The 12,329-nt window shown below is 41.2% G+C and overlaps 1 protein-coding gene across 2 annotated transcripts in view; it reads right to left on the bottom strand.

Moving 5' to 3' along the window:
* ADAMTSL1 (ADAMTS-like 1) overlaps positions 1-12,329 on the bottom strand; it is a 340,785-nt gene that overhangs the window by 51,676 nt on the left and 276,780 nt on the right. For both annotated transcript variants that reach the window (XM_004677681.2, XM_012721598.1), the window contains one exon: positions 4,017-4,145. In XM_004677681.2, the coding sequence (XP_004677738.1) occupies positions 4,017-4,145 (129 nt within the window). The remainder of the gene's footprint in view (positions 1-4,016; positions 4,146-12,329) is intronic.

Here is a 12,329-nt window from a genome sequence, read left to right as displayed (position 1 = left end):
GTTCCCTGATATTCCTCACCCATGGCCAATCAGTGACAAATGGCAAAGGGGGGGGGAACACACACTTGATGCCAACTTGATGCCACCTTAGCAACTCCACAACACTGCCTGCCGTCTACCACGCGAACTCTTTAGTGAAGAGCTGAATTACTGTATGGTTGTTTCTGAACTGTTAAAACCTTAAGTGTTTTCTACTTTGAGAATTAGCCTTTCTGCTGTAATTGCAACAGCAAGATTATTGTGAGGAGGGAGGTTCTCAGAACCCAAGTGCGCTGGCTGAAGTTATTTTCTTGCTGAGCTCAGTCAGATTTGGAAGATTGCTTTTATTCTAGCCTGCCGTGATGTGACAGCACATTCTACAGAAAGAAATGTCTGAAAAACGACAGAAAATACATTCTACCACAGAACAAAGTCCAATTCGATGCTGTTGACAAATGACTTGGACTGGTTCCATGCTCTGGACTCCTGCTATGCTTTGTGTCTAAAAAAGGGGAGGAAAAGAACCTGACTTACTTTCCCCCCTTTGTGGCATATCTTATCAACAACACAATACCTTCTCTGTGGCTTGAAAGGATCAATAAATGAGTCTGGTCATAATGGGTTGTAAGTTGATATCATTAAAGGATTAGTGCCTCTAATCTCCATTGAGCTGCCAGGTATGGTGATGCTATATTATTATTTTAATCCAAGACAGGATATTCTTCTTAACTAGACTACTTGCTCTATTTGGAAGGCTGCTTGCTCTATGGCATCTTGTTAGCATCTCAAGGTGGGGCATCAATTGAAAAGTGCACCTTGACCAGTTAAGTTCTAGAAATTTCTTTGATGGTTTAAGGCAAGAGAAGGAAAGGCTATCGTAACTTACATGCCAGTTTTCCACATTTTGCCATATGGATTGTGGAAAATCCTGGTAGCTGTCCACAAAATCATTTCTTTTTCCTGGGTACCCATCTAGGGTACTTCCGTAAGATTCCTTGTAGTTGACCATGTGACTAAGAGAAAGACTAATGTGTTCCTTTTCCATGTATGGTATTTAAAACCCTTCCAAACCATCTTCTACACTTTATTCTTCCTCTCATCTGATTGACAGCCAGGGAGACCCTGAAAGGCATATGTGCAACAGAATAGAGCCAGCACTCTACAGCCCTGAAGAAGTATGTGGGGGCAGCTGACCATGACATTCTGGGTTCTTTGGTAAGCAGTAACAAATTCTAATGTGTTTCATCCACTATACATTCAGGGTCATCTAAGAGTCCCCTACTCTAACAAATATGCTGCCCATCATTTATTCTTCAGTAATTTATTTCTACACTATTAGTCCTGACAATTTTACCTCAAAACTCAAGTCCTTTAAAAGCTACCCTTGCCCTTAGGATAAATCACAAATTGTCTAATGATCCCCTGCCTACTGCCCCCATGTGCCGGCCACTCTTTTCTCTGCTCACCTCACTACAACTACACCGGCTATATTTTATTCCTGGACAGAATGTGCTCAGTCTTTTGGAGACACAGATCAAGGTCTAGTCACAGTTTAACTACATAATCAAAAGGGGATCTTTTACCACACACACTCCAGATAGAACGTGCTCTTGCTGCCTCATGTCCTTATCACATCCTGTTCCCCAGATCTGACACATCCCCTCCTTCCTCAACCCTGTATCTCTTCTGAACTCATCAAATAGACAACTACGGGAGTTGGACAGTGGACTGGATCACTTTTCAAGAGACAGCAGTCATATTCAATGCTTAAAACCTTGTATGCTTAAGGGTTGGAAAGAATTTGCAAGCCTGCATTTTATAAGTAAAAAACACACATGTGCAAAAAGTTATTTCAGGAAAACTGCTAACAACTAAATGTAAGGTCATGAGTTACTGTATGTAACTATGTAATATTCTTAAAGTATTCTATTCAATAGCCATTAAGATAGCCAAAAGAGCCACTTGTAGGAGCAAAGTGAAAGAAATGCCTCCTGCCATTACAGCATTATAGCTATCAGTATTTTGGAGACACAGCTCAAGGTATAGTCCCAGTTTACGAAATCAAAATAGGATCTTTTACAACATACATTGAGTTAATATCTTATTTTAAAAAGAGGACAATGAAGCACAGATTTATTTTAGTTACCCATGATTAATAAAGATGATTCTAGTCATAAAAATAAAGACTATAATATATATGGCCAGGCAAAAACTGCACATAACAACCTCGATCTTACTTCAAGGTTACCAAGAGCAAGTCTCTGGATGAGGTTGGAGGGATAGGGCCCTGGCAGCATGGAGAATGGTGTATATCTGAGGTTTCCCATGGAAAATATTGTCCTCCTGGGATTCTGATTCTTTCAGTCACTTTCAATGCCCAGTTCCTCATGTTACTGCATTTAACTCCCCATTCTTATAATCCTTCCAATCCCAAGTCTCCAGAGTATGCCCCTCATGGCCCATTATCTCCATGCAGTGCCCATCTCACGCAGGCACTCAGTGAGTGGGGGGAGGCTGGCTCAGCCCAGATGCTGGTCCCCAGGCAGAAGGGGCAGCACATTTAGGGGCCAGAGTTTCTGTCTCACTCCCCAGTTGGGAATACAGGGATGCAGGGTCTTGGTTCTAGGTTTTACTGATGATGCTGGACGCATAGGTGTAGGGGAGATTTATAGAGAAGAAACCCATGTAGGATGACAGAGAAAGACTTCTATTTCTGGCTTTCTGGAGCTACCAGAATATTTCAAAGAAAACAGACACCACTGTTCTTTGCAAACAACACACTTTAGGTTAAAATTCTTCCAACATTTTTAGGATGGGTTCTCTGGCTTTAAATCACTGTGGAGATAGATTCTCCGATGATGGGCTGAGATCTGATGAAGAACCCCCAGAACAGGGGAAGCCACAGTCTCCCCACCTGCAGACAGGTAGTAGCAGGGGAGACCCTGTTTGGGTGCTCCCCAAGAGATTCCACGGCTGCACCCTGGCACAAGATACCCTCCCATGGTGGGAGTAAAAACTTGGTGTGAACATCACCATGTCTGGTGCACAGAAAAGGGAGACTTAGCAATTAGGATTTCTGCCTCTACTTGGTGTTTTCTTTTCTTCATTAAAGGTAAATATCTTCATAAAGGTATTACTAGCATCTCCTCATGTCCAGCACTCCTCCACTTCCTGTGACTTTTTGTTCCCTGCAGCCCCTGATTCACAAGGCTGATGGGGTGACAAAGTCTATAACAAAACTGCAACTGTGCCCAAGTTTTCCTTGATGGCCCTGACATGCTTCTGATGTGCCAGGTCCTGGGTCCTGCAGTTCTCACCTCCCCCCACCCCCTTCACTCATGCCTCCCCATTCTACCACCACTGTCCTGAGCTTTCATGTGGCAGCTGCCTGTTAGTTTGTAAAGAAATGGCTCTATTGTTTTCAATGGCATCTGGATCCTTTCCCACTGCCACCACTAGTGAGTGATGCAGTTTCTCAGTGTCCTTGCCACTATTCGATGCAGTCACTAGTTTTTAGTCATTCTGGAAGGTGTGGAGAAAGATCTCAAAATGGTTTTAATTTGCATTTCCTTGGTGGTTGATGCTGCTGAATATTCTTTCAGATGATTATTTACCATCTAAACTACCACGGACTCTTCTAAACTATCACGGTGACTTCTTAAGTGACCCCTCTCTACCAGTTACCTCACTTTGATCTGTTTCATGCATTGCTGGAGACTCACTTTTCTGGAAGTAGGGGTCCTTCAGGTCCCTCTTCACCAGCCTTTTGTTTTCAACTGTCTGACCAAGAATCCAACTGTTCCATGGTGAAGCTGTAACATACCTGACTGAAGTTTAAGTCCCCTTACACCATTTCTGCCCTTGGAGTTCCGGCCAGACCCAATTATACAGTTCCTTGATTCTTTGCTGCATCTATGACTATTCACACACGCTTGTTCAATTACCATATCCTTTGCCACTATCGTGTGTTTCCATTCTGTCAGTGGGTAAGGCTGACATAACTCCACATCTGAATTAACACATGAAAAATGTCTCACCGGCCACTTGGCAGTTAATGGTGACATTCACTCCCCGCACTGTTTTGATGATACCGCCCACGTCGGCAGTGATGGCAGGCTCTGCTGTGTTGGTCACGGTCATGCGCGATGCTTTCACGAGCGGCTTCCCTGAAGAGGAGAAGGAACATGAACTGTTATTACAAGGTGGCTGTGGGTCTGGAACACATCCCTGAACTATGGAATGACCGAAAATGAACAACTGGCAGATCCAGGATTTTATTCCTAATCATGCTTGACTCTGAAAAACCTGTGCCTGCACAACATGAAAACTGTTCACCCACTCACCTACCTACTAAAGAATTGTTAGGAGAAAAATCCAAACAAACAAGGACTGAAGAATCTGAGGACAGAATGTGATTTCTAAATGTGCTGTTTTATGCATTTTATCATTAAATGAACAAATGAGTCTATATATTAGATTATTTTAAAGGCTTAGTTTTAAAAATGAAACTTTTTTTTTTTTTAAAGATTTGTTTATTTGTACATACAGAACTGGGGTACAGGCCAGAGGCTCGGGGTGGTGAGAGGCTTCACCAGAGACAGAGTGGGGAGCAGAACAGGCAGATCGACGGAGTACACTGCTGAGGGGAGCAGTGGGCGGGTCAGGAGAGGTCTGCCACGCCATGTGGTCACCTCCGGGGCAGGCGGGAATCGAACCCATGCGGAAGTGGCTCTAGCTTCTCAGTGCAGTGCTTTAACCCGCTGTGCCACCAGGGAGGGCCCTAAAAATGAAACTTTTAACTTTGAGACAAGTGTAGGTTGAACATAAGAAACAACAGTGAACAATCTGGTATACTTTCTCTACCCAGTTTTCCCCAAAAGTAACATTTTCCAAAACTGGAGTATAATAAAATGGTTGGAAATTTGACACTGATAAAATTAAACTAAAAAGCACTGCTATCAGTACAAGGAATCCCTTCTGCTTTTATCAATCCTACCTTCACCCCTTGGCAATCCTTCTGTTCTCCATTTCTCTAATTTTAACACTTCAAGAACATTGTATAAGTAGAATCCATACAGTATGTGAACTTCTTTGATTGGTTATTTATTTTTTTTTTCACTTAGAATACCTTTCTGGAGATTCTTCTAAGTCTCAGATGCCACCAGTTTCATTTGTCAATAGTTTGCTCCCTTTTATTGCTGAGTAGTATTCCACGGTTTGGATACACCACAGTTTATTTAGCCAGTCACCTGGAAGGACATCTGGCTGTCACCAGATTTGAGCTATAAAAAGCAGGTATAAGCATTCTTGTACAGGTTGGTTTGTGTAAATAATAAGTTTCAGTTCTCTGGGATAAATGCCCAGAAGTGCAATTGCTAGTTCATGTGGTAGTTGCCTGTTTAGTTTTGAAAGAAATGGATCTATTGTTTTCTACGGTAGCTGAATTCTTTCCTATTCCCACCAGTAATGTGTGAATGACTTAGTTTCTCTGTGTCCTTGCCACTATTTGATGCTATCAATAATTTTAGTTATACTGATAGATGTCGAGAGAGATCTCAAGATGGGTTTAATTTGCATTTCCCTAGTGGCTGATGATGCTGAGTATCCTTTCAGGTGATTATTTCCCATCTTTATATCTTTGGTAACTGTCTCTTCATGTCCTTTGAACATATCCCAGCTTTCTTTCGTACTGTTTTTTTTTTTTTTTTAAATTGAGGTGACATTAGCTTACAACTCTGTATATGAATCAGAGGCATAGGTTCATAACTCTTCAGATGTATGTGACTACACCACATTCACCATCCAGGCACCCATATTCCACTACCAAGTCCATGGGGCCACCTCCCCTCTATGATTCACCCCCTACCCCTCCCCTCCTACAGGAGTCTCACTTCTGCAGTCAAATATCTAGGCTTTTGGTTTGGTTTTGTCTGTCCCCATCTTGACTTTTTTTTTATTGTTGAGTTTTGGGATTTCTTTATTCTAGATACTATACCTCTGTTAGATATGAGATTTGCAAAAACTTTCCCCTAGTCTGTAGCTTTTCCTTTCATCTTAACAAGATCCTTCGCAAAGCCAACATTTTTAATCTTGATGAATTCCAATTTATCAAGTTTTCCCTTGATGGATCAATAGTTTGATGCTAACACCAAGAACTAATTACCTAGATGTGGAACTTAAAGCTATTTTTCCTGAAAGTTTCATATGTAAGTCTGTGGTATGCTTTTAAGTTAATATTTATATAAGGTTGACACTTGGGTCAAAGTTCATTTATATTTTTGCTTATGGGTGTCCAATTGCTCTAATACCATTCCCTGAACAAGCCATCTCTTCATTGCTTTTGCACAGTTGTCAAAATAATTTGGAAGAGATCCTAGGTTCTTTTGCTTAGTTTTGTACTACTGATTATATGTCCATCTCTCTACCAATAAATACAGCCTTAATAATTGTGACCATAGGATTAATCTTGAATTGGTAGGCTGATTCCTTCTATTACTTTGCTTTTTTTTCTTTGCCTTTCTGTACACATTTTAGAATAATGTTGTCTACGACTTAAAAATCTTTCTGAGATTTTGATAGGAGTTACATGAACCCATATGTCAACTTGGGGTGAAATGAGATCTTTACTGTGCTGAGTTTTCCAATATAACAACACTATTTTCCCTTGACGGATCAATAAGTTTTAAGGAGTACAGTGTCACACCTTGACAAATATCTACACCAGACTATGCCTACCACACAGGCCCACTCCCCACCCGTTAGCATACAACTGACTTCTACCCATCCCACCTCTTCCTTCCTGGTAAACAACATTGTTTTGTCACAAGTAAGTATTTATTTCTGTTTTTGTATTTGTTTGGTCACTTGCTGTTTTTTTTTTTAATTTTTAACTTTTTAGATTTCATATGAGTAAACTCATAGTATTTGTCTTTCTCTTTCATCAAAATTGTGTAGTTTACAGCATACATGTCCTGTGCACATTTTGGGAGACTTTATAACTGATTATTTGAGAATTTTTTGAAGGATGGTAAATCATATTGTATTTTCAACTTCAGTATTCATTGCTACTATGTAAAAATACAGTTTACTTTAGTATATCCTGTGACCTTGCCATAAACTTACATGTTAGTTCTACGATACTTTAGCTAGAGTTCTTAGCACTTTCTAAGTTGGTGACAGGGACACATTTTATTTCTTCCTTTCCAGTATGTAGGCCTTTTATTTTCTTTCTTGCATTTTTTTCCCCCTCACTGGATTGAACTTCTAGCACTATGTTGAATAAGAGTGGAAGAAATGAGTTTTTGGTATGACAAGTGATTTTCAGTTGGGACCCAGATATTTCATATAATAATATGGAACTGTGGATATTATTTAAACCTGTTTTAGCTAGTGTTCTCCCCTGCTCCCTTTATCTATGGTGAGCACCATTTTATTGTCACAATCTTACTTAGAATGGGGGGCAGAATTCTTAGAAACTGCAATCTTTAGTGAAACAGTATATTATGAAACCATGCTATAGACTAATTGATATAAACAACAGTTATGATACTACAGCATATTTTTTTGTAAGGAAATAGCACAAAACTTCTAACCTCGTCTAACATTAAACAATAATTTGTCTTCATTCTTTCCTTCGTTTTCCAGTCCATTTATTCCAGGTCAGGGTCATGGATGGCTGGAGCCTATCCCAGTAGCTAGATGGGACCCAACCCTAGATTAGATATGTTTGAGCAGTCACACATTTACTCACGTTCACTTAGACCAAGGCAACATAGACACATGACTGGTCTCTTTGTTTCCACTTTTCTTTTCCTACAGTCTTTTGTATCAACCAGGGTATATATTTTTTCTTTTTAAAAAGATTTATTTGTGCATAAAGAACTGGGGTATAGGCCAGAGGTACAGGGGTGGTGAGAGGCACAAGAGACAGAATAGGGAGCAGAGCAGGCAGACTAACAAAGTACACTGCTGAGGGGAGCAGTGGGCGAGACAGGAGAGGTCTGGCTGTGCCATGTGGGTCAGCTCCGGGGTGGGGATCAAACTGGCACTGAAGTGGCCACAGACAGCTTTGCAGTGCTGCACTTTAATCTGCTGCACCAAGGGGAGGGCTTTTTTTTTTTTTTTTTAATTTTAAATAGAGATGAGGTTAAAGAAAAAGATACATTTAGGGGATGACTGCCTCAGGAGAAACCTCTGCAGGTATGGCCGGGATAAGGAGAGGCCTACACCCAAAGACAATCTGCCCTAGAGGTGCCCCCAATGTGTCTTGAGCCCCCAATGTGTCTTGAGCACCCCTGTTGTCCTCAGGGGTGGTGAGAGGATTCACCAGAGACAGAGAGGAGAGCAGAACAGGCAGATTGACAAAGCACACTGCTGAGGGAGCAGCAGGTGAGATGTAAGGGGTCTGCTGTGCCATGTGAGTCATTTCCCTGGCCGGGGATAGAACTTGTGCTGAAGTGGCTACGGCCAGCTTCGTCGTGCTGTGCTTTATCCCTTTGCACCACCAGGGAGCGCCCAGAGTAATTTTTTTTTTCTAAAACATGAGTCAGATCACTCCTCTGCTTAAATTTTCAGTGCCTTTTTTTTCAATGCAGTTAGAACAAAATTTCAGGTTCCTTTTCATGACCACTCATCCCCCACATACTCAGGCAGAGCTGTCCACCCTCTTACCTTACTACAGCCACATGTTCCAGCCTATCTGGCCTTTCACCCCTTCTTTAATACATCAGTTTGTCTTGTGCCTTCCTTCTCCTGCCATCCTCCACCTCCAGACTTCTGCATGATTCCCTTCTGTTCACTCATGTCTCCATGAAAATATTACCTCCTAGTGGGGTTGTTTTTAACCAGCCCATCTGAAGCATGTACCCCTTCTCCCCCCTATCAGCCACGGTGTATGTCAAAATCAACTTTTTCGCTACAAGCACAACTATGAGACTTTATCTTACATGTGTGTTTGCTACATACTCTCTGTCCTAGTTCTGCACCTCCACAAAAGCAGGAATTGTATCTCTTTTGTTTTTTAATTTTATTCCTTTCACCTTTTCCTGGCACATAACAGGTCCTCAATAAATACGTAGCCTATCTGTGCAAATGGTATTCTGTGTGTGTTATCTGAATTTGTTCTTTCCCTAACAACTCTGAGAGCAGGTAAAGAATTTCTATTTTTTTTAATATAGACAAGGAACCAAGGCTCAGTAAGGTTCCATACTTTGTCCAAGGTCACCGAGCAAGCAAGCAATATGGCTAAGCTAGACCCCAGCACTTTGACCTAAAGTCCAGTGCTTGTTACAAGGGGCCCCAAATCTTTGAGGACTGGCTCTCTCAGAACACCCAGGGGACTTTTAAAAAACATAATCTGTCTTGCAATAATATAATAGTTGCCTCACTGTGAAATAAAAACAACTGTGCAGATGGGGAAAAGCAGGTTGGGGACCAGAGAGTTTCCCTAACAAGACTCACAATTATCAAGTTATTTTTCCTCTAGGAATGTTTAATAAAGGTCGGTTTTATAGCTGCAAGTGTATAGCTATAAAATTCAAATGTCACTGAATTAAATCCAGGCCTTAATTAATGATGGAGTTTTTTTCTGAATGTAATGGCCTTTCGTCCTGTCACTAGAGGTGCTGTTGCTAGCAAGGGCTTCCTGTACTGTATTACCACCTCTGTGCACCACTGTTTGAAGCACAGCTACCCAAGTGTTCATATTCAATGGGAATCTATAATGAAAACAATGTTTCTTGATCAATCTATCCTTTACAGCTACAAAAAAGATGCATTAAGCACTGGAATGCACTGTGGGCATCTGCTTGTGTTGCTATGTGTATTTTCCAGCCCATCTCTGCACCCACTGTCCTTCAGGGTTGGGCAGGGCAAGGAGTCCCACTCCACCTGACCTCAGTCTGGGGGTGGGTGGCCTCTGTTTTTTTTAAATGAGTTTCTGGGTAATTCTGATACACAACCAAGTTTGATAATCAAAGAGGAATATTGTTTTTTAGTATTTCTAGATCTGATTTTTCTGATTCCTGGTGAGAACTGGGAAGCTTCTTTTGGAGACCCCTAGTTCTTTATTAGAAAGCGTCATCTTGGAGTTCTAATTTTAATGGCCAGTTAAACAATAATAATAGCAACACATCTACCTCTTTGAGAAGTCACCTAATCATTGAGAACTGGTATGTTTGTGCTCTGTTACATTCATAGTAACCAGTATAACTTTATTTACAGAAACTAAGACGAGAGAGGAGGAGAAGGAGTATAATGATAACGTATATGTTTTTGCTAAAAGAATACTAAACAAAAGGTCATGTCATGCTGCACCAAGAAAGCTTTCACAACAGGCAAGACAGAAAAAAAGTGCTGACTGAGTGAGCCCAGGTGCACCGCTGAGACCCCCGCCACACCAGCTGTGCCAGGACTGCACCTTGCGAGGGAGGTGGCAACGCTGTCCTGCAAGTCATCTAGTCAGATGAAATCTGTGCGTGATATGGACATCACAGAGTTTACAGATAACTCTCAGTGAATCCGTAAACTTGTGTTTAGCTGAATGAGAGCTACATAACAAAGAGCTTATATCTAGTGTTGCATCATATACCTTTAAGAACAACAATAGACACAAAGCCAAGATTCTCAGTGATCAGGTCTCATATGGGGAATCAAGTCCCTCTGCAAGTCAGACACGGAGAAAGGCATTAAGAGGTCCATTCTTGCTCAGGCCTTATCATATCCCTTAGCTTGTGGCCTATGCTTCCTGTTTGAAGCAATATAGAAAGAGGGGGACTAGAGCTTATCTGCTCTGCAACCTCAGACCTCAAACAAAGTGGGGTAGCTTACACGTGTGCCAGTATTTCAGGGTCTCAAGATAGCTGGGGAAGGTGACCACCTCATGATGGCTTCACAGCAGCGGTGCTCAGCCAACCAGCTCCTGTCCTCACCCTCAAGGACAGTGGTCGGGGGATAGGCAGGGACCTGTGAGCAGTTCCCCAAGCAAAAACTCACAAAGTCTTCTAGTGCATAGTCAGGGCTCTGGCTCAGGCCTCTTTCCCTCATGTGTGACTCCCAGTAAAATCAAAACCCAAAGGGAAAAAATCCGAACACATGTGCTTGAAAAATATCTTTGGCCTAGTACAAAGGTGATTGAGAGAGGAGCCAGAAGAGATGGAAGTGTTTTTTTTTTTTTTTGAGTGAGGCCAAGAACAGAGAGCATTGTAAGAATTTTTTTCTCAGGGCTGAAGTCCAGGCCTCTGCTAATAGAAAGTATGCTTTCAACAGCATGATGCCTCCCATGTTTGAAAGTGTGACAGTGACTGATTTGCTATTAACTAAATTCTATTCTTCTTTCTGGGCACACAGCTAGGTCATTTCCCTTCCTCTCGCTAGTTAGGTGTGTGCAAGGTACTACTGAGTTCTAGAAGATCAAGTGTGAGCAGAAGTGTGACATTTCTTGAGCCAAATCACAAAACTCTCTTGTGCAATTCTTTGCTTTGGATTTTATGTGAGCAAGGAACTGTCTCATATTTTAACCATTATATGTTTATGGTTTCTTGGTTACAGTAGTTAGAAAATGGTAATCAACCCGGGTTTAATGTATATTTGTTGATTCATTAAAGGAATGGATAAAATGGATCTTCAATTCTTCTAATATTATGAGCCACAAATGTCATTGAAAATAGTTTGTTACTGTCCTTAGTCACCAAGAACAAATGTAATTCAAAGTCCTCAGACTCTTACTGTTCAGCTCGAGGCAATGTATGCAGATGCATTCATTCTCAAGGAGAGGTGGGAGACCTGCTGAGGATGCTGGGATGCTGGGTAATGACAAACAAGAACTGCAAGAAGCGAGTTTGAAGTTCACCAGAGAGTTCTAGAAAGAATACATAAATGGTACATTTTGCATGAGGCCTTGGAATAAGTGAGAATATCAAACTGATGCCTAAGAACTGTCAGCTTCTGCTTACTCTGCAGTTATCATAGGCTCTCCCCAGGGCCACTGGAGTGATGGTGAAAACTCCCTGGAATGAGAATTCCCTAATGGAAGATTTGAAGATCTCTTGAGTTGAACCAAGTTTAATAATACTGTATCACATACCTGAAATTTGCTAAGAGTTCTCATCACAGAAAGGAAATTCATAACTACGTATGATGATGAAATCAACTAGACTTATTATGATCATTCTACAATGTATAAACATATCATTATGTCCTGAAACCAATATAATTTTCTACAACAATTACACTTCAATTTTTAAAAAAAGATTTATTTTATTTTTTTATGTGTAGAAAAGCTTGGGTGAGCAGGCCAGAGGGGTGTGTGTGTGTGTGTGTGTGTGTGTGTGTGTGTGTGTGTGTGTGTGTGT

Source organism: Condylura cristata, unplaced genomic scaffold (genome assembly GCF_000260355.1).
Source record: "Condylura cristata isolate star-nosed mole 26May11 unplaced genomic scaffold, ConCri1.0 scaffold00006, whole genome shotgun sequence".
Taxonomy (NCBI): domain Eukaryota; kingdom Metazoa; phylum Chordata; class Mammalia; order Eulipotyphla; family Talpidae; genus Condylura; species Condylura cristata.
The sequence above is the reverse complement of the archived record's forward strand: the minus strand, read 5'-3'. Positions and strand labels throughout refer to the sequence as shown.